Raw genomic sequence first — 26,644 nt, forward strand, 5'->3', positions numbered from 1 at the left:
CTGATGTTTGTAAATTAAACAGATATTTACTTCAGTGCGAGCTCTTGCTTGTATTCTTCTGAGAAGTCTGCTTAACACTCTATAATTAAACACTAAGCTTATCAACAGTCAATTTGGCAAACTATCCCAATAAAAAGCAGTCCAGGAAATACATTGCTGACAAACTAAAGGGGGAGTCTCCATGGCTGTATTGCACCTTCAGAATTACTTACCAGAATTATTTGTGTCATCTCCAAACCATCGAAATAGTGTTCTCATGTATAATTTTCTAAATATTGACCTCAATTTCTCCTGAGAAAGAATTCCAAACATGTTCATTCTTTACTTCTACGTCTTTCATTTTTGTTCCTTCTCCGTTTTCTTTTTCCTGTCAACCCCTCCCCATCTTCTGTCATTTTTCTAAGCCCTACCCCTCCCTGCTTCCCATCCATTGGCGTCTTAGGTTCCTTGCTTGTGCTTTCCTAGGCCCTTCTGCCTTCCCTGTTTCTCTCTGGCATTAGGGCAGCTCAGCCGGAGCACCACTACCACAAAATATCTTGCGTGTTACAATTTTAGGTTATAGAAACACCCCCCTCTCCTCAGAGGAAAACTGTCCTTGAAAATGGAAAGCATATTCTGGAGTCTTCTAAGCAATATCTGTTTAGTAACACAGACCACGACTGAAGAAGGGAATTTCAATTCATGCAAACAAAACAGATCTTACAAGGCGGCTTCCATTTTTAGTCGCTCCCCACTCAGTTGCTGGGGAAAACATGCAGGTACGATATGGGTGTCTGTGTATTGCTTTCATTGCTGTATTTTTATACTTGTGTTTATTTTTCTTTGTAAGCCGCCTTCAGGGCCTTTGGCCGAAAGGTGGGATGTAAATAAATTTATAATAATAATGAATAATAATAATTATTATTAATAATAATAAATTTGCAACACAAGAGTAAATAGCAACTTCAGGGAGGCAGGTGGTTTTCATCAGCAGAGCTGATTTATTAAGAGCGTAGCTTAGGTGCTAAACCTTGACATGGGCCATAGGGTAAAAAAGCATGTGCCAGACACATTTGGAAAGAGACATCGGGTATAAGTGTCAATATGCTAATACTAGAAGCCTGAGCCAAGGTGGGTGAGCTGGAATGCTTGGTTTTAAAAGAAAGTATAGCTATATGGTAGCCATAATGGAAACCTGGTAGGACAGAGAGAACCAGTAGGGCACGGTTATATCTGGATACACACTCTATAACATGGGTTGGGGAACCTCTGGCTGGGGGCAAAAAGTGGCTCACCAGGCCTACCTATTTGGCCTGCCAAGGCATTTTGGGGAAGCCATGCTCACACACCATATACCTGACATCATACATGATGTCAGGTGGGGGGGAGTAAGGGCAGAGCATCAATGGAACACCTGGGACCTTAAAGTGAGCTCCTAATTGTTCCTTTGCTCAAGCAAAGGGTTCTCCAACCACCATCAGCTGATGGGCAGTAGGAGCATGCCTTACACAAGGAGGGGGAAGCAATTTCCATTCAGTGGAAACTGCTCCCTCCCAGTGCTGCTCTTTGAAGCCACCCCACACTTCTCCTTTCCATCTCTAATGTCAAAGGTGGAAAGGAGCGGCACAGGATGGCTTGCAAGGCAAAGGGCTGGCAATGCCCCTTGTGCTGTGGTTCCAAAGCTTGGGAGACCTACACAAGAGATTTTGACAGGTGGCTGGGACAGCCCCACATTTCAATTTTGGAACATCATAATGATGTCATGTGATTTACAGGTGGATTGCCCCACCCACTTGTCAAAGTTGGCTTTCAGAATGGAACTGAATCAAGTTCTGGCAAAAAGGTTCCCCACCCCTGCTCTACAGGAAGGACAGGGAAGGATGAAGTAGTGCCACTGTGTTCATCAAAGAACATAAGAGTCCAACAACCTAGACATTCCCAAAGGAGCAGGCTCTTCCACAGAACTACTCAAGAGTATTTTAGTACTGGGGACGTACTACCACTGCACCCCAAACAAGATGCCAAAGGTGATCTTAAGATGGAGAATGAAATCAGGGAGACATCCATAAGATGAAATAGTATTGTATTGAGTGAGTTTGTATGCTCACACAGTCTGGGTAAATGTGTTCCAGGCACAACAAAGAGGTAATAGTTCTAGACACCCTAAATGACTGAGCCCAAGAAGAATTGGTCATGGAAAAAATCAGAGGGGAGATGACCCTGAACTGAATCTTAAATGATACCCAAGGACCTGGTGCATATCGTTGAACCAACTGGGAACAGGGACCACAATGCTGTCAAATTCAACATATATTTAAGTGGGTAATTGCCAAATAAGTTAAACAATCACATTTGACCCCAAAATATGAAACTTCTCAAAAATGGGGTTAGTAAAAAGGAAGCTGAGAAAAAAAGCGAAGAGGGTCATATTTCTGCAGAATGTATGGGAGTAAATAAAAAATACAGTGATAGAAGCTCAGCAAGAAAGGGACCGCCAGGGCCAAGAGAACTGTGCTCAACTGAGAACACTGAGGCTTTAGGGAACATTAAGGAAATTAGGCTGGTCTTTATTATTAATTAAATTTTATTTATTTATTTATTATTTGATTTATATCCCGCCCTTCCTCCCAGCAGGAGCCCAGGGAGGCAAACAAAACACTAAAAACACTTTAAAACATCATAAAAACAGACTTAAAATACATTAAAAAATGTAAAAAAAAAATTAAGCTTTAAAAACATCTTTTAAAAAACGGTTAAAACATAATTTAAAAAAATATTAACAAGCAATTCTAACACAGATGCAGACTGGGATAGGTTTCAACTTAAAAGGCTTGTTGAAAGAGGAAAGTCTTCAAAAGGCACCAAAAAATAGCAGAGATGTAGACATATCTTGTAGATATGTGAAATTATACTGTTTAACACAATTATTTTGCCCAAATTGTCATAACACTTAGCATTAAAGTAGCACCCTTGAGTTGTCGAAGTTCTTCATGTATATTAACTCAGTAATCTTTACAACTACCTTGTAAACCTCTGCAGAGGGAAAAAGCACAATTTCAGCAAGTATATCCAATGCCAGCTGCTTTGCACTAATGGAGCAAGTCCCTTTGAAGGTACACTCCATTATTGAAAAGTGGTTTGTACTGAAATCACTTGCTAAAGCGAAGTGTTTTTTCTCTGTTTTAGCAAGTAGTTTCAGTGCAAATTGCCTTGTGCTAATGGAGCAAGGCTCTTTACAGGTGCGTTCCCACTACCAGTCAGCTGATTGGTGCTGGGAGCGTGCCTTCAAAGGAGGTCACTGTAACTGCTCATCAGCTGATCACCCATTATAGAGATCCCTTTTGAACATTGACAGTTGTCAATCATCCGATGTCATGCCCACCTGTCAAAGCTAGCCTGTGGAGGGTGCGGGACTGAAGGATCTAGCCCACCGGCCAGATCCATTTCCCCACCCTTGTTGTAAAGTTTGTCAGTATTGTTATTGTGGTTGAGTAATAGTAACGTCCCTAGTTCTTTCAAGCAGTGGCAACATTTGAATTGGAGACATCCTTCTGTAAAGCTTAGTTTCTTAGGTTATTATGCTAGAATACTTCTCTAAAACAACATGCACTAGAATGGTGATTTTGAAGCAGTTTGGAAAATAACCAGATTCCAGGCTTTCCCAGAGGTTCCATTTATCAGTTGCTGCTGCAGCATGGATGCTGCTTCCAAGTGGTTGAACCCCATGCACTTCTGATAGCACCTATAGGAAGTGATCATGTAGACTGGGTGACTGAGGTTACTTCCAAGGTGACATTAACAAGAGATGTAACCACATCAGTTGCCCAACCCATGCGACTGATTCCTACAGATGTTGCCTATGTTGGATCAAATCATGCAAATAGAGCTTCCATGATGCTGCAGTCATATATGAATAATTCCTGAATGTGCATCAGGGAATTAAAATGCAATTGAAATGGGTGTGTATGTAAAATTGAAATTGGTGTGTATTTAACCATTCTACATTAAAACACTAACATATTAAGGTCCTTGCCCACTTAAGCAATTCCACAAGAGCCATTTTATAACATGTTTGCTTAATGTAAAAGTTAAGTGGGGTATTTCCAAAGCACTCAGGGTGTTCCTACAATTAATTAATGTCTTATCTGCTTCTTATCTATTGTACTTTCTCACAATGTATCTGCAATATCTCTGACCTAGCATGACAGCAGTCTATATCAAAGGACTCAAGGAAAAAGGGATGGAGAGAGACCAGGGAACAAGTAAACCCAACTACCATTTCTTAATGTTGTATCAACTGAGATGGAAATAGCTGGACTGATGGAATAGCTGGACAGATGAGGAAGAAGAGCCAAAGGCAGCTGGTTTCTCAGCAGAGCTGATGGAATAGCCCTGCGCCTGATGAAATTGCTGCTGCTAAATTGACAGTCGAAGGAGAACAAAAGGCACCTGGCCTTTCAACAGCTGATGGAATAGCCCTGCTTTCCTTCTCTCTCAGCTTGCCTAACGAAATGGTATTTAACACTAGAGCATAAAACATCACCTTTCTTACAGGACCCTCAGCAGAAGGTGCTTTCCATATGAAGTTCTAGTAGCAAGCAAAAGAAAAAAATGAATGTGCGCTGTTGAGGTTCATGGTTATATGCATTTTACCCTCACTCCACTTTCATATTGCTTTTTGCTCTTCCCCCAGCTAATTTTCCAGCTCCTTTCTGTTGGAAGTGGGGCAAGAGCAACTCCTGTTTTGTTCTTTTGTTTATGTTTGTTTATTTTCTCTCCTGAAGAGACCCTCCCTGGACCCAGAAAATCTTAATAACTATAGGCCGTTAGCAAATGTTCCATTCCTGGGCAAGGTCCTGGAACGAGTGGTTGCAGGCCAGCTCCAGACACTCTTGCATGACACCGATTATCTGGATCCATTTCAGTCGGGTTTCAGGCCTGGTTTTGGCACAGAAACAGCCTTGGTTGCCCTGTATGATGACCTTTGTCGGGAGAGAGACAGGGGGAGTGTGGCTCTGCTGATTCTCCTTGATCTCTCAGCAGCTTTCGATACCATCGACCATGGTATCCTTCTGGGGAGACTGGATGAGTTGGAAGTGGGAGGTACTGCATGGCGGTGGTTCCGCTCCTACTTGGCAGGTCGCCTCCAGAAGATGGTGCTTGGGGAACATTGCTCAGCACCCTGGACTCTCCAGTATGGGGTTCCGCAGGGGTCAGTTCTGTCCCCCATGCTGTTCAACATCTACATGAAACGGTTGGGTGTGGTCATCCGGAGCATTGGAGTGCATTGCCATCAGCATGCTGATGACAAGCAGCTCTATTTCTCCTTTTCATCCTCTTCAGGTGAGGCTGTCAATGTGCTGAACTGGTGCCTGGCTACGACAATGGACTGGATGAGGGCTAATAAACTGAGGCTCAATCCAGACAAGACTGAGATGCTGTTAGTGGGTGGTTCTTCTGACCGGATGGTGGATGTCCAACCTGTCCTGGATGGGGTTGCACTCCCCCTGAAGGAGCAGGTTCGTAGTTTGGGGGTTCTCCTAGAATCATCTCTGTCACTTGAGGCTCAGGTAGCCTCAGTGGCACGGAGTGCCTTCTACCAACTTCGGTTGGTGGCCCAACTACATCCCTATCTGGACAGGGATAACCTGGCTTCAGTTGTCCATACTCTGGTAACCTCCAAATTAGATTACTGCAATGCACTCTACGTGGGGCTGCCTTTGAAGACGGTTCGGAAACTGCAGCTTGTGCAAAATGCAGCGGCCAGATTGGTAACAGGGACCAGACGGTCTGAACATATAAAACCGATTCTGGCCCGCTTGCATTGGCTGCCTGTATGTTTCCGAGGTTGATTCAAGGTGCTGGTTTTGACCTATAAAGCCTTACACGGCTTGGGACCACAATACCTGATGGAACACCTCTCCCGATACAAACCCACCCATACACTACGCTCAACATCTAAGGCCCTCCTCTGGGTGCCTACTCCAAGGGAAGCTGGGAGTCTGGCAACAAGGGAGAGGGCCTTCTCTGTGGTGGCCCCCAAATTATGGAATGATCTCCCTGACGTGGTGTGCCTGGTGCCAACACTGTTATCTTTTCGGCGCCAGGTCAAGACTTTCCTCTTCTCCCAGGCATTTTAGCATGTGTTTTATACTGTTTAAATTTTTAATTGTGTTTTAAATTGTTTTTATAAGATCTGTTTTAAATTGTATTTGTTTTAATGTTTTTAGTTACTGTAAATTGCCCAAAGAGCTTCGGCTATGGGGCGGTATACAAGTATAATAAAATAAATAAATAAATGTGTTCCAGAAGGGAGATAGAGTTAGGGTCCTCCAGATGGCTAGGCTTGACAACCTTTACCAGTGATGCTCTGACTGACTGACTTCCGTCATTAGACTGACATGCTTAGGGAAGCTTATCTGCCCCTCCTCCTTCCACCCTTTCCCTTCTCTTCTTCGACTGTCCAAGAGAGAGGAGACACCTTTGTTTCTGCTGTCTCCCTCCTGAGCCATGAGGGCAACTCCCAAACCTGGGTGTTGTGACTCCAACTTAGTTAGTTAGGTACGCCTTTCCTATCTACTATGTATTTCTATAAATAAAGTAGCTTTTCTTATTTTACTAAGTCTTAAGTCTCAGTGATCTCAATGTAGAGTAAAAGCCTGCTACTTAGGTAAATGCACACACTGGCACACACACATCTCAGACCGTTGCGATCTCTGCTAATATGTATACAAATTTACATAACACTTCCCTATGGTTGGTTTTCTTCCTCCACTCCTCCGCCTCCCTTCCTCTTCTCCCAATACCTCCATTTCATCTTCTCAACTTTTTTACCCCATTACCTATCCATAAACACGTGCCTTGTGTGCACAAAAATGGATAGTAAAATTTGCAAGGGAGGCTAAACTGAATATAGTTTGTGAAAATCCTACTGAAATAATGACAAGGTCAATCAACTTTCTGTTGTTTTAGTATACTAACTATGAAGAAATTAAAATGAATATTGGTTATCGAGTGTGGGGAGGAAAGAAATTCCTTAATTCATCTCCAGTATGGATGGGAAGATCTGTCAGTTTTGTTTCAATTTCTCATTTTTCTATCTTAAATTCATTTCTCCACATTTCTGAGCAATTTGTATTTTAAAAAATCATGAAAATTCTTCAGCATTTTTGGTGTGAATTTCTCCTACTAAACACATTTTTGAATGCGGACTTGACTTTGAGTGTCCTATTATAGGATAGAAGGGCGGGATAGAAATATTTTAAATAAATAATGTAGATATTTTTTGCAAGCAATTCCTCATAAAGCATGTTTATGTTGTTTTCACTAATATATTCATTTTATGCACATTTCCCCTTTGACACATACATTTGTAAACATTGTTAGGTGAGAGAACAGCATTGCAAAATTTGATTAAGTGTGAATTTCAAAGGATGGGTGTGTTTCGCTTCTGATACTGCTTCGTAAAGTGTGAATTTGATAAATTCTGCTTTGAATGCCAACTGAATCAAATTTCTCCCTTATCCCTAATCTCCACACAAAATGGAGGAATCCATGGCTATTTCAGTGTCCTTAACAGGGGCATCGCCTTCAAGTGTAGCCAATTCTACAGCAAGCTTTGGATTGTAGCTTTTGTCTCACAAGAGTGAAAGGCAGGCAGCTTGCAGGGGGAGGGGGTAGACTGAAATAGTATCAGGTAGCTTAGATGAAGGAGGGGGAGAATTGGAGAAAGGGGGATATGAGCATGTTTAGGCAAACATCCAAAATGGTAAAGGTTTCTGAATATCTTGGGATCCCATTCACTCTAAAGGCATTTGAACAAAAGAAGCATCACTGAATCTAGGAGTTCACACTTGACCTTTCTTTCAAAGTTGCGGGAGAGCTTGATTTTCATAAGGGCTCTTAAAAGCACCCCATGCATTGTCCTTCCTATCTCCCCCCCATGTATTCATTCTTGTTCATTAGACAAGGATGTGACAGTGCTTGAACCTGCCCATCGGATCAAGAGAAGACTACTGGAGCATATTTGCAGGTCTCCCAGTCCTCCCTTGAGACTTGCCAATATCCAATCTCTTAAAGGAACATTTTTGAAAGGAGTTGTATTTCCACCTTGTTTGAAATCCCCGGAGTGGCAATAATTAAAGACCTTGGCTGCTAATCAGAGTCCTTGGCTGCTTAGTTAACAAGAGTAGAAGTGTCACTTTTTTTTTTTAAGTAGTACATACACCAATTTTTTTCACTACATTTCCATTGAGGCAGATTAATGCAATACCAACTACACTGAACTCTCAACCACTTACAAAACTGTTTGTTGGTTAAGCACCTATTTTCATTTGAGTTAGTCAAGTGAGTATATTTAACTAGCTTTGAAAATTACCAAGCCTCCATATAGGTACATTTTTTGAAACATAAAGGAAATATATCATAGCTTACACTTTTTAATAAACACTACTGCTTGATCTTTAAAAAAAATCAACCTTTTTGGAAATTTTTAATTTTGTAATGTTTACATATTTTTTCTTTAATGGACCACAAAGAAGAACAAAATAAACAGCATAACACTGGAAGTGATAACAGAAGATAGAAAACAACTGCATTTTCATTCTATGTTACAGCTATAATTTAAAAGCAATATGGCATAAAGATTAATTAGGCTACAATGGGATACATCTTTATTCAACTTGCATTTGTACATATGGTTTATCATTCTCTCTCATTCTACAGTCCAGTGGTGAATCCTGACCAAAATAGAGATACTCAGGTCTCATCCATACTGTGGTTTAATGTAAATAGTAAGCTTCTTGTATTTTTATTAATTCTCTGTTGTCCATATGACGTTCTTTTCCAATCACTGCCTTCCCACACTTTTCCCTCCGTCATTTTTCTCATACCAGATAATATTCCAAAAAGAAGACAGAGAGGAATTACAACCCGTTGCTAAGGAGGGAGCCTGGTTGCTTTGCCCCACTGCTTCCTATGTGGATGGTTCTAAGTCCACCTCCTTCCATGCCTCCGATTTCTGTTGGGTTTCCATTGGTGTGCCTCATCCTGCCTCTCCCCCTTATCCCTCTGTTATCTGATCTGAGCCAAAACACGTGGAGATGAGCAGCAAGCAGTATCCCAGAGGCTGAAAAATAATAAGAAGGAGATGGGGGAGCAGCATCAGAAGAGGCAGATCCTCAGAAAGTGAATGGCATCAACCAAAATTATTAGTGAAAGGTTTCCAGAAGCTTTAAATGTGTGCTGTGGATCTGCTGATGTGGAGCTATCAGAGGCACAGCGGAGAGGGGAATGGGACTCCTCCTAGCTTCTCTCATCTCTTTTTTTTTCACAGATGTGTGTGATGGTGACCTCATTGCTGGGGGGGGGGGGGGAACGGCGTGTTTGAGAACAAGCCAACATACTTGAGGACTCACATATGCGCCCATGACATGGAAGGAGGGTTGGTGGGTGGAGAGGCAGGCAAACAGCAAAGGAGCAAAGTAAACAAAAAGGACAAGTATGGATGGGGGAAAAGTTTATTCCAAGTATGAAGGAAGTGCAAAGCAATTGGGTTTGGCCTACGAGGGGGTAATTCGAATAAGGTAAAATGTGGATTCTTAGCAATTTCACTTGACAGTATGGATGAGCCCTGAGATACAAGAGAGAAGCAGCATGCTCAGAAGAAACGTCAGGTTTGTAGAAGAACAAAACAGACATGGAGCAAAAATTTACACACACCCAAATGCCTAAAGATGGCTGACCATGCCCCATAGCCACAAAATGTTGAGTGACAGTTGGAAATGAAAAAAAAGAAAAGGGGAGGCGAAGGAGTGGAATACTTACCTTGAGCTATTTATAGTCTTCTGTCAAGGGGCGTGTCTGTCTTGCTGGAAGCCTGAGAAGTAGCACTCCTGCTAGAATGTAAAGATACACAACAACATTTTTGCTGTAGGTCTCACTTGTAAAGTCTGTTGCATATTTGTTTTCCCTGGAATGAGGAAGGCGAGGTCTGAACTTCTTGCTCCAACACAGTGCTTTTAAAGACAAGAGAGCCTGCCTACATTTCTCATCAGTTCCTGGTGTCCTCTGGGGGCACAGATGAGTGTCTAAGTTGCTTTGGGGGCTGGGTTCAACATTATTTAACAAGCTGTCCTTTGGGCTGTTTTGCCAGCCACCAGGATTTACCTGAATTAGTCTGTTCCCTTAACAATGAGAACTACACCTTGACATGAGAAAAGATTCTGCCACAAAGAAAGGGAATCCCAAAATGCTGAGAAAAAAAATATTTCTTGGGAAGGCCTAATGTGTTTCAGCCTCTAGCATATTGGGCCTTCGTCAGGGGATAAAATAGTCTGTAGAGATTTCTACTAGCAAAAATGCTTAAATTAAATGCTTTCTATGTGGTTCTTTGGAAGCTGACCACTTTTTGTCCCCAGTTCTCTGCAAATAGATTCTGGCTAGTTCAGTGAAGTGGATGGTGCTTACTCCATATTGTTGCAAGAGGCCACTACATAATGGCTTTTCATCATGCTGAAGCATGACCCAGGAACAGAACTAGGCTAAAGCTATGGAGGTGAAGGGACAAGGTTATCATGACTGAACATGTGATTCTCAGTGGCTGAAACCCGCTCCAGTGGTGTCCCTAAGTGCACCTCTTTACTTTCTCTAGTATCAGTGAATGGTTTTCATTCATTCCTATGTGCTGTGCTTGGGGACACACTGCAGGAAGGCAAAATGATATTGAATGTGGTAGTCACCACTGAAAAGGGATCACAACATAACATTCTTGAAATATACATGCCCTGTTTCTCTCACACACAACATCCATTATAATGAACATTTTATTTTGCTAGCAATAAAATAAAATATGCCACATGGCAGTGATGCAATAGTACTATAAGGTAAAGTACACCCTGTGTCTGTAATTAATGGATGCACAAATAAAATCTGAGGGAAAGCAACTGATTTGGGGAAAGATGTAGACTAATCGCCCCAGGTCAGCCTCTTCATATAAGTGAACTGACAGATCTCTAGGGTAACATAAAACCATTAAGTTGTTCTTTGATCTCACACCTCCTGTAGAACCTTTAAATCAATTAACCATGAAGCTACTCGGCTTCTCTTTACAGCACATAAAATTACTTTGGTGTGTCTGACACTTTTCTACATTATAGATCAAAGCTAGATGAATGCTGTAGATCCAAGCAAGGTATTTATGAGGTTTATTATTCCCCCGTCCACCACCCACAAACAAACTTGTTGCATACATTTGAATCCCAAGGGTGGACATTTTGATCCAGATTTAAATGAAAAGTTTGTGATATTTAATAGGAAACAAAATTGGTTTGTGGGAAACTGAAGGAGGCTACCATAATTGCATCAGGCTAAACAGTTTGAATATTAAGGATATTTTGTACAATATTACCCCACATATATGTGTTTTTTTTAAAAAAAAAACTAGATATTTCTGGATATAATCAGATCACTAAGTTCTTCTTCTTGTGGCTGCATATTGTGCAGAATTAGAAAAGCTTTGAGATTCAAGTCTATGGCGTTGGTGAGAGCCACATCACATTACATTTTCCTTCCATGTGAATGTACTCACACCAATAGGGACACAATAATTTCCCCATGAAACATGCATTCATAATTTTTGTGTTCAGCTTAGTTTGCTACTCTGTTAGGCCATCAATTTTTAAAAATATGACACAACACTTAATTTTAAAAAAATGTAGTTCAATACTTTCAGTTTACGTGCAAGAGAACAGAAATCATAGCTGCTATTTCAAATTTTAGTTGGGAAAGATTTAACAAGGTGCAAAGGGGTTTGGATAAGTTCTAGCTTAAATGTGCAAAACACTCATGCAATTTAATAGCAACTGTTCTGCTTATTTTCTGGCTATAAAATAACTTTCAATAGTCAACAGGACTTTATATGTCTTTGGTATGAATATCTTGTACTTGAGCCATTTATTTATTTAAAACAAATAGTTCAGCATGTAGGACTAGTGATCAGCAATACAGGTACCCCGATGATTCATTTGGATAGCACTACCTGCCTTTGCTTCTGTCTCATCAATTGTGTTTAAATAACATATATTACAAAAGGCATCTTTGAGGGTTCAGGATGTTCTCATCCAAAGATGACTTGGTAAAAGGCATCCCTCGAACTTCTTACTTGGGAAAGTGAGGGACATGAACAATACAAATTTATTTGGAGGAATATATAAGTTCTACCACTTTTTCCACACAAGGGACACACAGTTCTGTGCTATTTGCTGTTAATATTTTATGTGCTTTCTTTTTTTAGCTACGGCAGAATGTCCACCTGAGCTGCAATATTTTTTCCCCCATTGGGCAATTTATCTGTCATTTTCAATAAGTAAATAAATTTTTAAACTCCCTTTTCCTTTTGAAATTCACTAACCTGACAGTAGCAGTGGAACAATAATGATGGAGGAGGAGTGACACTGAACGGCATGGAGTAGGGAGAAGAAAATGTAAGGGAACAAGAGAGTGTATCAGCAACACCATCAAGTGGACAAAATATAAAACTGAATAAAAAACCCCTCTTATTCCCCTTATTTTTCTACTGTGTGTGCTAAACAGGTGGATCTAAGTGAATATGTTTGTGCACTGTTGGGGCTACACACCCAATTTTCCTCTAGATTTTTCTTTCACATTAACATCAGGTATATAATCACAGAAGGTATATAATCTAGAGAGAAGCACTAGATTCCATCGAGAGAGAAGCACTTTTCAAGTCCCTTTGTTTTAAATAACAGAGATTTAAACAAGTGTTATTAAAACAAGTGAGGCTTGAAAGTGCCTCTGTTTGGATGGATTCTACCCTTGACTCACAGTGTATTCCTGGAGGGAGGTTTCTGGTTTTGGGGTTCTTTAAAAAGTTGGTCCCCTCTATACAGAAAAGGCAGACTGCATGTCCTCAACAATGCTTTGCCCTTTTAACATCCTTTCTTTTTTGGGGGGGGGGATTGTTCTGGGATGATGATGTTACACAGTACATGCTCAAGCCACCAACCCTATGCAAGCTTCCCTACAGTGGTGGCTTGGGGGAGGGGAGATAAAATGGGCAACTGCCCGAAGCCCCACACTTGGGGGGGGGGGGAATCCTGTACAAAATGTAGCCTGGCTCTTTTATAGTCATTCTCAGTCAGCCTTGCCTTTTAACTCAGCAGCATTGCAGGTAAGGCAAGCAACTTCCTCCCTGTCAAAACACAGGCAGAGGGCCTTTCTCCCCTTAAGCCAAGCACACAAACATCAGTAGTACGCTTCTCCCTTGGCCAGGAGTTGTTCTTGCACCTTTTTCTCTGCACGTGCCCAGTTCAGTCAGGACATCAGGAGGAGACAGCAATCACTGTTTTAGTACAAGGGGGGGGAATGAAGAGATTCCCAGTTTTACAGGTATTGTTTACAATGAAAACTCAGCACAGTAGATAAAATGTTGTCCTTCAGCCTTTTCTGCTGGCTCTGAGGAGAAGGTGAGGAAGACGGGAGATGTGGCACTGGAGGAAGTTAAGTCAGTTGAACACACACACACACCCTGCCTCCCATGCAAACTTCCTTGCCCAAAGAACACTTCAAGCTGCAATCCTTATACACACTTGCCTGAGAGTGAATCCTATTGAACAGAGCAGGACTTCTGAGTAAATATTTAGAACGCACAGTTTTGCCTCTCTTTTCTTATGATTAGTGTGTGGAGCAGTGAGGTTTAGGGAAGGGCACGTAGCAAAATTTCTCTCCTACAATGTCTATTTACTGTTGTTGCAAGCACAGCACAGGTTGCCATAAGTTAACCCTCTTCTTTTTTCATCAAATCAAGAAGGCATCATGCCATTACCATTGTGGAGAAACAAAGATAAAACCAAGATGGCAGCAAAAGAATTAAATTAGGCAAGCAGTGAGGGGTTGCCTATCCTTTTGGATCAGTGTGCACATTTCAAATTTTGAAAGCTGTGGGTGCCAGCCACAAAATGGCTGCCATGGGAGTGTGGCATAACACAAAATTAAAGAGATTACAGTCATGTGGAAGCTTTTCCCATAATTGTATTATACAGCCACAAGATTGGCTGTATACTACAGCCAACATGGATTTTTCGCATTCCTCAATGTTAAATTGAAAACAACCCCATGCTATTCTGCTGCTTCCCATAAGCTAATTTCAAAATACAAAAGTTATAGTCCTGAACTCAGAAACGCTTGCTTAACAACCCTCTAAGTTTTCATGGCAATACACAAAACAGTCAGAGAGAATCGATAATTCAAAGTGTAAAACAAGAGAGAGAGAGAGAAACAGACCCCTTTTGGACTTTTTTCTTTAGTGTTCTCATAATTTGTTGAAATTAATTAAAAATCAGCCATGTTCACAGAGTACCTGTAATCCTATTACTGACCTTGCCCCGTATTCTGACCTTCATCTTCTACAGTTTAAAATTTTTAAAATTCATGGATGATTTTCATTAATTTAAGAAATTTAACATTGAAGTCTATTACAGATTTGGGCATGCTCAATAAGAACCGTCAGTGTACTAAAAGCCAGATTCACCGCTGTTTGGCTTGACTAATCAGGGGATCACATCCACACCAGACCTTTATTTCACTTTAGCCAGTCATGGCTTCCCCCAAAGAATCCTGGGAGTGTAGCTTGTGAAGGGTGCTTTGGGGAAAGCCATGACTGGCTAAAGTGAAATAAAGGTCTGGTGTGGATGTGGCCAGGAACAGCTTTGGTTTAAATTTGGGTGAGAGACTACATGTGCCTGCTGTAGAATAAAAAGGTGGGGAAACCCTGAAAAACAATGACATTGTTCACAATGTTTTCCTTGTGGAAAGAAAAGGGGCTTTCCCTCTGCCCAGTGCCTGCACACCCAATCTCCTCCCCTTCCTCTCTCTCTCTCCCCTCCACCTTTCTCCCTACCCCTACCCTTCTTCCCCTTCTCTTCCCCTCCCACTCCCTGCCCATCCCCCAGGTCAGTTTCACCTATCCTAAGCATAATTGTACAGGAGTAAATCTCACTGAACTCAAAAAGCATGCAAATGACCAAACCTCCCCTCCCTCCGATCCCCTCTCTTTTGCCCTTCCCTCCCCATCCCCTCTCCCCTCCTTCCCCATCCTCCTCCATAGTCAGTTTTACCTATTCTAAGCATGACTGCACAGGAGTACATCCCATTGAACTCAATAAGCATGCAAATTATCAGACCTGCCTTTCTCCTCCCCTCCCCTCTTGCCTCTCCTTCCTGTCCCCTCCTTCCCCTCTCCCCTCCCCTCATCCTTCCTCCCCTGCTCACTCCAATATCTCAGAGAGGAGGTCAGGTCTCCTGCTCCCATGGTTCATTCACTATAACTGCCCAATTTCCCTGCTTTTTAAATTTTGATAATAATATCTGTTAGCTCTAGGTATGTTCTTAAACCGCAAGGGCTTTTTTTGCCTATTAGATAATTTTCATACTAGAAAAGTCTTAACCTATTGAATTTCTGCTTGTCATACAGGTATTAAAACTGTTTTCCCCAATGCCAACCCTAAACCAAAGCTTAGGCTGCCATTCTGTACCCACCTATCTGGGAATAAACCCCATTAAACACAAACGCTTACTTCTGAGTAGACGTGCATGCCATCGTATTGCAAGAACATAAGAGCCTGCTGGATCAGGCCAACGGCCCCATCTAGCCCAGCGTCCTGTTCTCACAGTGAACCAGATGTCCATGGGAAGCCCGCAAGCAGGACCTGAGCACAAGAGCACCCTCCCCACCTGTGGTTTCCACGAACTGGTATGTGCCTGTATACTATCTCCTATTGTGGAGGAAGAGTGCAGCCTTCATTGCTAGAAGCCGTTGATAACCTTCGCAAAGATACTCTTTGCAATTTTTTTCAATTTTCCCTTTTGGGGGAGGGGGGATTCTTTAACATCCACCCACATTTATTATGCAGTAGTATTTGCAAAAAATAACTTCTAGGGACCACCTGCTAACAGACAAACCCAGTACAAGACAAAGGTATCTTTGCTGATGGGGTAAAAGGAAGGACAAACTATAGAAATTTCAAGGATGAGAAGACAAAACTGAAGCAGGAAAGTACACCAAACAGAAGGGGCAAAAACCTCACATCAATCACAGCTCTGACTTTACTCATTGATTAAAAACACTAACAGGCAAGAGTAGCCAGGGTGGTTCATTTAACAGAAATTGCTTAGAAGAGTATCTGCACACTCTGCATCATAAATTTTCATTCTAGAAGGTCTAGACTCAGGGCTTATCCAAACGGAGTAGGATAATCCACTGTTTCCTATTCCAGTTGTCAGCTGATAGTCCTCACTTTGCCTTCCCCCCCCCGTTTCCCATTGGAAAAAACACTTTTTTTGTGGCACAGCGAGATTCCCGATTTCAAACAGCAAATCCTGTTTTTGCCGGTATTGGAAGGAGCGGATTTAACCCGCGAAAATGCGTAACAGTGCGCGAAGTCATTTGGACTACCGAAAAATAATAAACACGCATAAAGCGCGCGTGTCACACATTTTGCGGTCCTCTGGATGAGCTCTCAGTCTAGACTAGTTCAGAGACAGGGGTGCCTGGGCAGCAATGAAGACATCTGCTGCTGATCCTGACATATTGTATGTTTTTGGGGGGTTATATGTGGTTGTTTTAGCTGTTTCTGTTTACATAAGAGCATCACATATGGAGGCAACAGCTTTTTATGACCCGTTGCTTCTTGTTTACGACTTATATCCACGTATTCACAGTAGACAGCCCTGCATTCAATCGCACTATGAAAACTATTAAAGAATTCGTCTTCTGCCTTACACAGCTATTATTATATAATAGAAAGTAAGGAAACAACGATACTGCGTGTTTGCACTCGAACCGGGAGGACAAGACAATTGCGAGCGTGCTCACGGCACACGCCTTCCTACGCCTTTTAGAAGAAGTTTGGCCTCGCCGCCGCCCGTAGCTTCCTTAGCAACAGACTGGACGCCGCGCCCTGCCGGGGAGCTCCGGCGTGCTCCTCCCCTCCTTCTGCGGAGACCAACCGGGAGGGTTTTGTTCGTGTTCGTCTCTTCCCGTGCAGGGATCGGTAAGGGAGGGCAGGGAAAGCGGTGGCGGGTCCCGGCGAGGAGCTTTTCAGCCTTAGCCGATCATAACCCTTCAGGCGCGGTGACCCTCCTCCGCCCAGGCGCAGGTTTTGCACGGACAAGCTGCGCTGGCATCAGCTTCCTCGTCACAAGACCCGCCCATCCTGGGGTAGCTTTGCGTGCTTTATTTCCCCCCCCACCCCTTTGTTAAAAATGCTTAGCTGTGCTGGAATTTGTCTATAGGGCACGTGAAAATAGACTGGGCCCCCATTCCCTGAGCATATGCAAAGTGTCTTTTCTCCCTCGCAGCTGCAGACCACCTTTTATCCTCTTTAAGATTAAAGGGGGAAAGAGGGCCGTATTTCCAAGCTGGGTTTAGCACTGGCAGTGCTTATGGGCACGCCAACCCAATCTCAAAATCTTTTGCTTGGTACCGAGCCCTGCTGAACTCAGTAAGGTTTATGTCCTTAAGAAGAGTTCCGCTGGATGAGACTAGGGTCCATATGCCCCAAGCATGCGATTTCCAACAGCGACCTGCCAGACGCTACAAGGAAACCCATAAGCAAGGTGCCAGCCTTATTCTTTCACCTTTGTATGGCCACCAGCAACTGGCATTCAGAGGTACACCTTTTAAAAAGAACCTCCATGTTTGGAGGTGGTCAGGTCCACCAATAGCAATTAACCATATGTTCCTTGAGTTTGCTTCACCCTTTTAAAAGGCATCTAAGCCTGTGGTCTTCTTTTGGCTGTCCTGAATCTCCTGGTCATCATTTTCATTGGGTGACCCTGAGTTAGTATAAGAAAAGAGGGAGACAAAAATATTTATTTCATGTAAATCAGAGCTTGGAATAGTTACTTTTTTGAACTACAACTCCCATCAGCCCCAGCCAGCATGGCCAATGGATTGGGCTGATGGGAGTTGTAGTTCAAAAAAGTAACTTTTCCAAGCTCTGATGTAAATATAAGTAGGACTGTAGCCCAGCAGTTAGACATGATGTACGGACGCTGCAAGAGCTGCCTTAGATCCTCTACTAATGATAGTTCCCTTTTGGTTAACCCCCTATGGATTCCTTCAAAAGTTCATAGATCCATGACACTCTAAAATACAGTGTAGCCCCATATGGTTTTCTTCTGTCTAATAACCCTTCTGTTCAAACACTCCCTTCAGAAGTTGTGCTACCGGGGTGGAAAAGCAGAGTGAAACCAGCCAGTATCTGTTTCCCTTTCCTCAGGTAACCGTACAGAGTGTCCCAAAAAGATATGCAGCAAACAAAGAAATGTGAAGAAACACATCTGAAAAATGGAGCAGGTGGTATGTGTCTTCACTGTTCCGTGATAGCTGAACTGTATTTTGTTTTATTCTTTTTCATTAAGTTACAATGCAAATGTTGTTGCTAATTTCATTTGTGGTGGCTTTTCTGGTTTTGGTATCCCAGGAAGTGGGGATAAAAGAATGTCTTCAGGCTCTCGAATAACTGAGAAGACTGTGTCACAGAAAAGAAAGCCATTATCCACTTCATCTGCTTCTCCAGATTCTGTAATTAAGCCACAGCCCAGGCCCAGTGACAGACTTAATCCCAAAACAATTGATCCGGTATGTACAGGTAGAACTTCTCGAGTCTGCATAACGGTGGGGTAGATCTTAGCCGATTTCTTCTACAGATTATGCATATGGTTTTTTGAAGTGCTGAGACAAAGGGAAAATCAGTTGATAAACACAATTTCTTTTTCACTGAAGTATTTAAGGGTATCAAGAATTTGGGGTGCAAATCTACAGCTATCTACTATCTAGAAAAGTGGTACCTGCAACAAAATGTTGTAGTGCGGCATGTTCCTGTTCAGGATTCCTGTCAGTGTCTTCTAGGATACTCCATTCCATTCCCATCCTTCAGCTTTCTGTTTACCTGCCCCCCCTCCCGCAACCATCAGTCACCCTTCTGTGTCCACTGAGCATGTTTACTCCTCATTGGCTAACTTGCCCATTGATTTCAGTGAGTCTGCTCTGACTCAGTCAAATATAACCCAAAGGCCTCTGAGTCTCCTGTGCATTCTTTTCCTAAGAAATTTTAGAAGTAGCTTTGCTGACAGATGTTTTGCGTAACTAAGTTTTGGAGTTCCTAGCAAAGTGCTCATTCTTGCACCTCTGAACTCCAGGGCATTCCAGAAAATATAGCCTTAATCTGGAACTCTGGCTTGGAATTCTCTTTTTTTGCACTCCCAAATTTTAATAGATTTTGCTACTAGTGGTAGTCATGATGGCATTTAGCTTACAGGATTGCCTTTAGTAAAATGTTACTTGTCTCACGTGACTAAGGTGAGTATTAAATGACAAGACTGGATAATGGCTATAGTTCCAAGTTCTGAGACTACACACTTGGTGGAAAAATGTTGAGAATTGTTTTGTTTAAAAATGAATGTAACGTACGCTCTTGGAAACACAGAAGAAGTATTAGATATGTCTTGTATTGCCTCATTCTTTACTTTTATCATTGTGCACTCAGAATGTTTAAAGTTGCCTTTTTACACTGTAATATATCTCATTGACTCCTTCTGTTCAAACTGTTGTAGGTATACTGTTGTGTAAAATATAACGTACAACAGTATGATCAAGTCATAGCAAAGTGTTTCAAGTCCCATTGATTTTGGTAGTAGGGATTTAAGAACATGCTAAATGAATGTTGAATTAAACAGAACTTGAAAGGCCTTATTTTTGACTGGGACATGCCCATGGTTTAAAAATAATTACATAACTGAACTAACCTGACACTCAACTGACTATTGTGCTTTTATCTTTTTACTCTAGTTTGGTGTTCAGTCAAGAGCGCCTTCTGCCTTTGCTGCCATTTACTCTAAAGGGGGCATTCCTTGCAGGTAACGGGGGTCAGAAGTGGGTGAGCAGAATGAATCTCATTAGGCAATAGGCTTTGCATCATTGTCAACATTCTGTAAGGACTTTTTTTGTTTACTCATGAAGTAAACAAATGTTCAGAAGGCCATATCAGATATTTTGCTTAAGACCACTAGTGGGACTCCATATACAAATGACACTAAGCTTGGTTTACACATGCATATCCATCACTGACAGCTGGACGTGTGACTGATCTTCATTCAAAAGCGTGGTTTGTGAGGTGAATGTTCTGCTTCTGCTCTTTGAATTGTGGCTGCTGATTTACACATCGATGCCAGCACTTGATGCTGTTGCCACTGCATGATGAAAATTCATGTGTGAACCTAACAGCCCTAGAGCATGAGCAGTTAACCTGTTGCCTTCCACGTTACTACAACTTTTATCATCGCTGACCATCAGCCACATGTCCGAGGCTAATGGGAGTAGGAATCAAGCAATATCTAGTGGGCCACAGGTTACCCACCCCTGCTGTAGAGGTCCTAACAGCTCTAGAGAGGCTCACTTGGCCTGCTTGCTATATGATAACGTAGACAAAGCATTTTCTTTATTTTTTTCTTTATACTTTAACCATGTTTGTTTATGCATTTTGGTTCTTTGAGAGTTTTTGCTGCTTTTTATTTCATTTTTGTTTTGCGTTTGTTATTGTCGGCCACCCTAGGAAAGACTGGAAATAGATATTTTTAAAAAATAAATATGTGCTACAAACCTCAAATTCCATTGCCAATAGCAGCAACATTTCTTTAAAGAGAGCTCTTTTATTCCTGGGCAAAGATGAATCTTGGATTATAGCTTCACCTGAGTGCTTCTAACCTACTAAGTGGATAAGAATCAAAGGGGAAAAAACAGGGGTGTCCAAAATAACAGAACTATAAGAACAGTTAAGTTTGACTAATTTATTTTTGTAGTGTTCTGCTATTTCATCTTTTTTTATTTATGGAAAAAACCCACAATTTTAAACTATTTATCACTGTAAGCATAATTCATATTACTTGGGATCCAGTCTGTGAAAGTCTTAACATTGTTTTAGTACATTGCTCCTATCCTGCTGTGGATCCCCCACCCCACCCCCAGTATAGGCAGCTAAGTCCAGTGCAAATTGGTCAGGCAGTTGTAGAACCACAACTAGTGCTTCATTGTTGCTACTTGGAAGTTTTTGTGATGTTGTGGATGAGAAAATTGAGTTGCTTAATTAGAGTTGTGTTAGGATTGGAATGGCAATGAATTTTCAAATGATCACACCTATTTTAATTCTTTGTCAATAAAGTAACAGTTTAATATGTAGGCAATAATTTATGATATTTTATATAGTAGTTCTTGTTTGCTAATAGATACTGTTAAAGATTAATGAATTTTGTAGCTCTCGGTCATAAAATGTCAGAACATGTCAAATTTATTGTTATTGACCTCTAATGGTTATTGGTAGAAACAGTAATCTCTCATAATTGTGTTAAAGTCTCTTTTTAAACAAATGTGGACAGATTAATTTTTTTAATAAGATAGCCTAAAAGTCTGTCCCAAATAGATAGTGCATTATACATACAAATATCATACAAAATGTACCTGAACTCATACAGGTTTCTTACTTTCGGAACAAACATTTTAGATATTTGGCATAAAATGGAAAGGGTAATTATCAATGCTATCTTGTCTTATTATTGATTCTTAACATTTTTGTTTCAGGTTAGTTCATGGCTCTGTAAAACACAAATTACAGTGGGACTGTCATCCGGAAACACTTCAGTTTGATCCTCTTCTTATAACTTTGGCTGAGGTGAACATTTTTCTCTCAAATGAGTAAAGCTGATACTACCATTTCATGTTACATGTTTTGATAATATGTGGTTTCTAAAGGTGTTGGTCATCCAGACACCAAATTCTCTGGCTGTTTTTATTCACAGTGGAATGGAAGGTTGGGACTAGCTAAAAAAGAAAGGAAGCACTTATGCTCTGCACAGATGCATATTGCATATCCCCCTTCCCTTATTTTGGTAGTGTCCCAAAAGAGCATTCTCCATCTTTGCTGCTGAGGATTGGATGTGCATATTGATCACACATTTTTCCTGTGAGGTTTACTCAATCCTGTTTTTAAATTGTACATGTTATCTTGATCAGATAATATTCTATTTGTAGTTCAAGTATTTGGATCTGCAATGCTGTATACTCCCCCAAAGAAACAGCCTGGTTAGTCAATGTTACGCAAAAATCTGAGTTTGCTTGTTGGTATCTGCTTTGTGCAGTAGCCCCTTCAAACTACATAACTAGCATGTTTGGTATATCTTTTGCACCTGCTAAGAGTGTTCCTGAAACAATAAGTGAATCTCATCAAGTATGAACGTTGAGCCTTGGCGGCGTGTCAGACTGAACATAACATTTTCACAGGCTTTCAGGCTTTCTATTTCTGATATGGGAGGAGAGGGAGCACTTTTGAACATTCTGAAATAATCCGATGTGCCACAACAGCAGGACACAGGAACTAGTTTCTGATTTGATGCAGTGGATAATTTGGCCCTTTGGTCTAGTTCTAGGAACTTCCTGAAGCTACAGGAACTGCTAAGCTGATGATTCTATTTCTCCAGGATATTGTGGGGCAAAATCTTTTTTTAGGGCTGGGGAGTGTAGGGAGCTTCTGGCAACCAGTTGTGCCCTTAACTCACAATGCCAGTGCAGGCTTGTGTATAAACAGAGCTCTGCCATGGAGTTCTCCCTGCCTAGTGGCAAGTAGGGTTGTGCTATTCTGTTTGTCACACAGGACACTGTTCTGTTTATTTATTTGTTGAAATATTTATAATCTGACTTTTATAAAATCTATCAAGCCAGTATACAACATACAAATCAAACATCAATACAACATCAGTAGATAACTGGCTAGTTAAAAAAGAAATTCCTATTGTGATGGCCTGTCTAAATAATACCATTTTCAGACGATACCTAAAAGAATGAAGGGAGGGCTCCTGCCAAACTTCTACTGGTAGAGAGTTCCACAGGGCAGGCCCACCACACTGAAGGCTCGGCCCCTGGTGGTCAAGCGAACCTCAGGAATGCAGGGAACCTCCAGTACCTGTTGCAGCACAAGCAGAATGCCTCGAAATGATACTCCTTATGTACTGTTCCTGAATAAATGTAGAAATGTATGTGTGGATAAAATGGAAGTCAAAAACTAAACACTGAGAAAATGAACTGTTTCCCTGGGTACCTTTGAATATGTAAGGCTTGCTTAAGAATGTTTTGTTTGATGGAGCCACAAGGTGGCACAAGTGTGTTTTGAATGCCTGTAATGAAACTGCTGAAGTATACTGTTGCTTGAGTGTTTTTTTTTTAATTATATTTTTCTTTGCATAGATGGGGGACAGCTACATATTAATACAATGTTGTACTCCTATGGCAGGGGTTAAGAGAGACAAGGCATCCATATACATTTGTATCCAAGGAGGGCTTTAAAGAATTGCTCTTGGTGGAAGGTGCAACTCAGAAAGCCATTCCAGTATTACCACGGCTAGTTCCAGTATTAAAAGCTGCTCTGGTATGTCTCTTCCGTTTATGAAACGTAAAATCATTGTATTGTATAATTTCAGGGATCAACAAATGTTAGGTTGCCTTGGTGGACCAAAATGTTGCTGTTTCCAGAACATTCCCCTACCCTGAGAGCAGGGTCTTGCCCCTGACCCTGTGCTGCATCTTGGAAACAGTGCAAGATTGGGGACAACCTCAGGTATCTCTGCTGTCATCCAGAACAAATCTAACATCTCCACTAGGGCTACTCCCTCCATTCTTTTCTTCCCGTATTGCTCAGAAAAGTCTGAAGGGTGCTTCTATGCACTATTAGCTTAGGAGCCTCCCCACAATCAGAAACCCTGCCTTCTCAAGTGAGATATAGGATCTACTTTTAATTGTGGACAAAAGACCCTGTAGAATCCTTCCCACTTGATGATTATTACTTTAATATTACAACTGTAATTACAAAGAGTGGTCTATTGATGGCTGTGATGGAATTCTTCAAAGTGATTGAAGATTGTAAACACTGAACGTTTGCGGTAGAAGTGTTTCTGCAGCCCAGCTGAATAGGTTTTAAGGTTAGGTGTTGGCTGCAATTCTAAAGTCATTACTGACGCTTAAGCCCAGTTGAACACAGTGGGACGTACTCCCCAGTGGGACTTACATAGGATTGTGATGGATATTTAAAAGTGTGTTTCACTGAATCCAGTAAATGCATATGCAACATTGATTTTAATATAACTTATTTCCACATAAAAAAGCAAGAGATTTCAAGTTAAACATTTTTCAATCTTAGCATGTTGGACCATAAAAATGAGCAGTGTGGTGCACACCAGGCTTGCTATTGGGTTAGTCAATTGCTTTCCCCCTTTTTAAAAGGCCCATTCAGATGGTGAAGTATTTGAAAGGGGACTGAATGCTTTGGTACAACTGAGTGCTGTTGTTGGCCCTTCGCTTAATGATCACCTGAAACATCTACTTTCAAGTGTGAGTACGATATTCATTAGCTGTGTTCTTGTGTTTCTTCTGGGTCCTCATAATCTGGATTACATGAGCCAATATATTAATAGCAGGTTGGCAGATGCACATTATTGAACACAACTTGTGGCTTACTGGTTAAAGATGGCTCTTTGGCCATCCTTTGTGGCCTGGGGGGTACGTGATAATTCCCTCCCCCCCCAATCACAGTTTTACAGGTCTGGGCAAGCAGCAAAAACATGTTTATCAAGCTATTGCTGGCAGGACTTGCATTCAGTTTCTTGAGTCACAAGTTTCAGAAGCCTGAACTTCAATAGATGTTACAGCCTCTCCAGTCCTCCAAATCTGTGAAATTAAGAATGCCGCTTATCAGGCAGTACAGTAAGGCCCCGTTAATATGGCGGGTTAGGGTCCAGGCCCCCGCCGTAAAGCGGAAATCGCCGTAAAGTGGAACCCGTTGACTATAATGGGCCGTGTCGCACAAAAATGTCGCAAAAGGCCGTAAAAGCGCAAAATCGGCTTTAAAATGGGGAATTTCCCTGAATTGAAAGCTGCGCATGAGCGGAACGCTGCAAAACGGAACGCCAGTAGGTGGGGCCCTACTGTATTATCAGGATGTATCATTCAGTCTGGTTGACAGTTCTGCACATAATTGACACTGCTGCTAAGATTTGAACAAGTAAACCCACACTTGTATTTTACTTTAACCTCAGCTTTCAAAGAGACAGATGATCAAAAAGTACAAAGAGCAAACTACAGATGCTTTACAAAAGCTGGAACAATATGGTGGGAAGGTAAGCTGAACTGAGCGGTCTGCTCCTGTAACAAACCTAGTTGTCAGTTTGTTTCTGCTGTTCGCACTGTCTAGTAGCATTAAGTGAAAGCCATCACATGCAGTCAAAATGGCAGATTTTGATGCTGCACATTCAAGTTATGATTTCATATTTCAATTCTCAATAGTTTGGGGAGCAACATGCTAAAATCATATGTATACTTAAAATCATGTTTAGCTTAGATGTGCTCTTGTTGCAGAGTAAACTTGGCAATATAAAAATGCCATCCTTGTTGATTGTTTGGTATTAATAACAGATAATATAGTCAAAAATGGGGGGTAGTCAACATGGTGTCCTCCAGATGTTGTGAACTAGAACTCTCATCACCTCCAGCCGGCACAGCCAATAGCCAGAGAAAGCAGTTTTAGTCCAAAACATCTGTGGGCCACCCCTGGTCTGAAGACTAGTTGATGAAGAAAAGAGAGAAAATAATTGTTTACATTCTAGAATATTTTGCATGATTTAATACTAGGTGTCCCTTGTCTTTTTTCTTTTGGAGGTAGGAAGGAGGAGGGATGCTTCCCATTACATGTTTATAGTTCTTGTTTACCATATTAAACTCTCATTTTTATCAACAGGAAAGCTTGACTGCCATAAAATCTAAAATACCAACTTATTGTTCAATTTCATCCTAAAGAGAGATGTGATGAAGAAACTCCTTGGAACTGTTCACTGTCACAACCTATGGAAAAGATAAGTGATCTCTCAGGGAAACAAGGGTCACTATTTTAAAATGAAGACACATGTTAACAGTGAGTGAATATGTGAAGTCGTGTAATTATGGAAAAGACCAAAAACAGCATTTGTTCCAGTACTTCCACCAGGAATTGGAAATAAGTTTTTCTAGTTTATTACATTACATAATGGGGTTACCCACTTTTGTAAAATATAACCTTAAAGGTAATATTAATACTTACTTGCTATGTTTTACATGTTTTTAAATTGAAGTATAGTTTGGTATGTTTAGCAGCTGTGATGAGTTAGACATTGAGGGCACAATCCAGCCATAAGTTAATCACCATTACAAGTTCTGCTGATTTTAGTGGGAGAGAGAGAGATGAGTATGGGCTAGAATCTCTCCCATCAAAATCAATACGATTTGAAGGTGCTTGGCTTGGATCGTGCCATGATTATTTATTTTTAAGCAAGAACTAACTCATAGGTAAGTCCATAGAGAAAATTATTTTTATACTGTCAGAGGAAAGCTTTCTTTGTCAAAGGCTTCTGGATAGGAAAATGTATAAAGTGACCTGTCTTCGTGCAAATTGTTAACATGCTACAATTGATTTCCATCTGCATTGATAACACAGAAATTTCAAGTATTAAAAGATAACTAAAATATTCTACATGTGCTTCAGGTATTAAACTTTTATTAAAGAAATGTGTT

General features: G+C 41.2%; 1 protein-coding gene and 1 long non-coding RNA gene across 3 annotated transcripts; one reads left to right on the plus strand and one right to left on the minus strand.

The window, feature by feature from the left end:
• Positions 1 to 8,511: 8,511 nt before the first annotated feature.
• Positions 8,512 to 17,261, minus strand: LOC133363929 (uncharacterized). Its single transcript, XR_009757793.1, has 3 exons — positions 16,778 to 17,261; positions 9,805 to 9,875; positions 8,512 to 9,106 (listed from the first exon to the last, which is right to left on the minus strand). It is a non-coding gene; the product is annotated as an uncharacterized LOC133363929 (long non-coding RNA).
• PACRGL (parkin coregulated like) lies at positions 16,782 to 26,638 on the plus strand. Of its 2 annotated transcripts, none has more exons than XM_061583680.1 (9): positions 16,782 to 17,048; positions 18,279 to 18,358; positions 18,483 to 18,640; positions 19,850 to 19,917; positions 21,635 to 21,725; positions 23,340 to 23,474; positions 24,326 to 24,433; positions 25,138 to 25,218; positions 25,836 to 26,638. In XM_061583680.1, the coding sequence occupies exons 2-9, from the start codon at positions 18,307 to 18,309 to the stop codon at positions 25,890 to 25,892; spliced, it is 750 nt and encodes a 249-aa protein (XP_061439664.1). In that variant the 5' UTR covers positions 16,782 to 17,048; positions 18,279 to 18,306; the 3' UTR covers positions 25,893 to 26,638. The 2 variants fall into 2 exon arrangements, with proteins under 2 accessions (XP_061439664.1, XP_061439665.1); XM_061583681.1 differs by lacking the exon at positions 16,782 to 17,048 and adding an exon at positions 17,055 to 17,215.
• The last annotated feature ends 6 nt before the right edge of the window (positions 26,639 to 26,644 follow it).

This window comes from Rhineura floridana, chromosome 9 (genome assembly GCF_030035675.1).
Source record: "Rhineura floridana isolate rRhiFlo1 chromosome 9, rRhiFlo1.hap2, whole genome shotgun sequence".
Classification (NCBI taxonomy): Eukaryota; Metazoa; Chordata; class Lepidosauria; order Squamata; family Rhineuridae; genus Rhineura; species Rhineura floridana.

Excerpts from the sequence above, each read along its gene's own strand:
- PACRGL (XM_061583680.1), top strand. The coding sequence starts at position 18,307 with ATGCAGCAAACAAAGAAATGTGAAGAAACACATCTGAAAAATGGAGCA. Across the intron at positions 21,726-23,339 it reads TTCTTATAACTTTGGCTGAG|GGGTTAAGAGAGACAAGGCA; the intron begins GTGAACATTTTT and ends CTCCTATGGCAG. Across the intron at positions 25,219-25,835 it reads TGGAACAATATGGTGGGAAG|GAAAGCTTGACTGCCATAAA; the intron begins GTAAGCTGAACT and ends TTTTATCAACAG.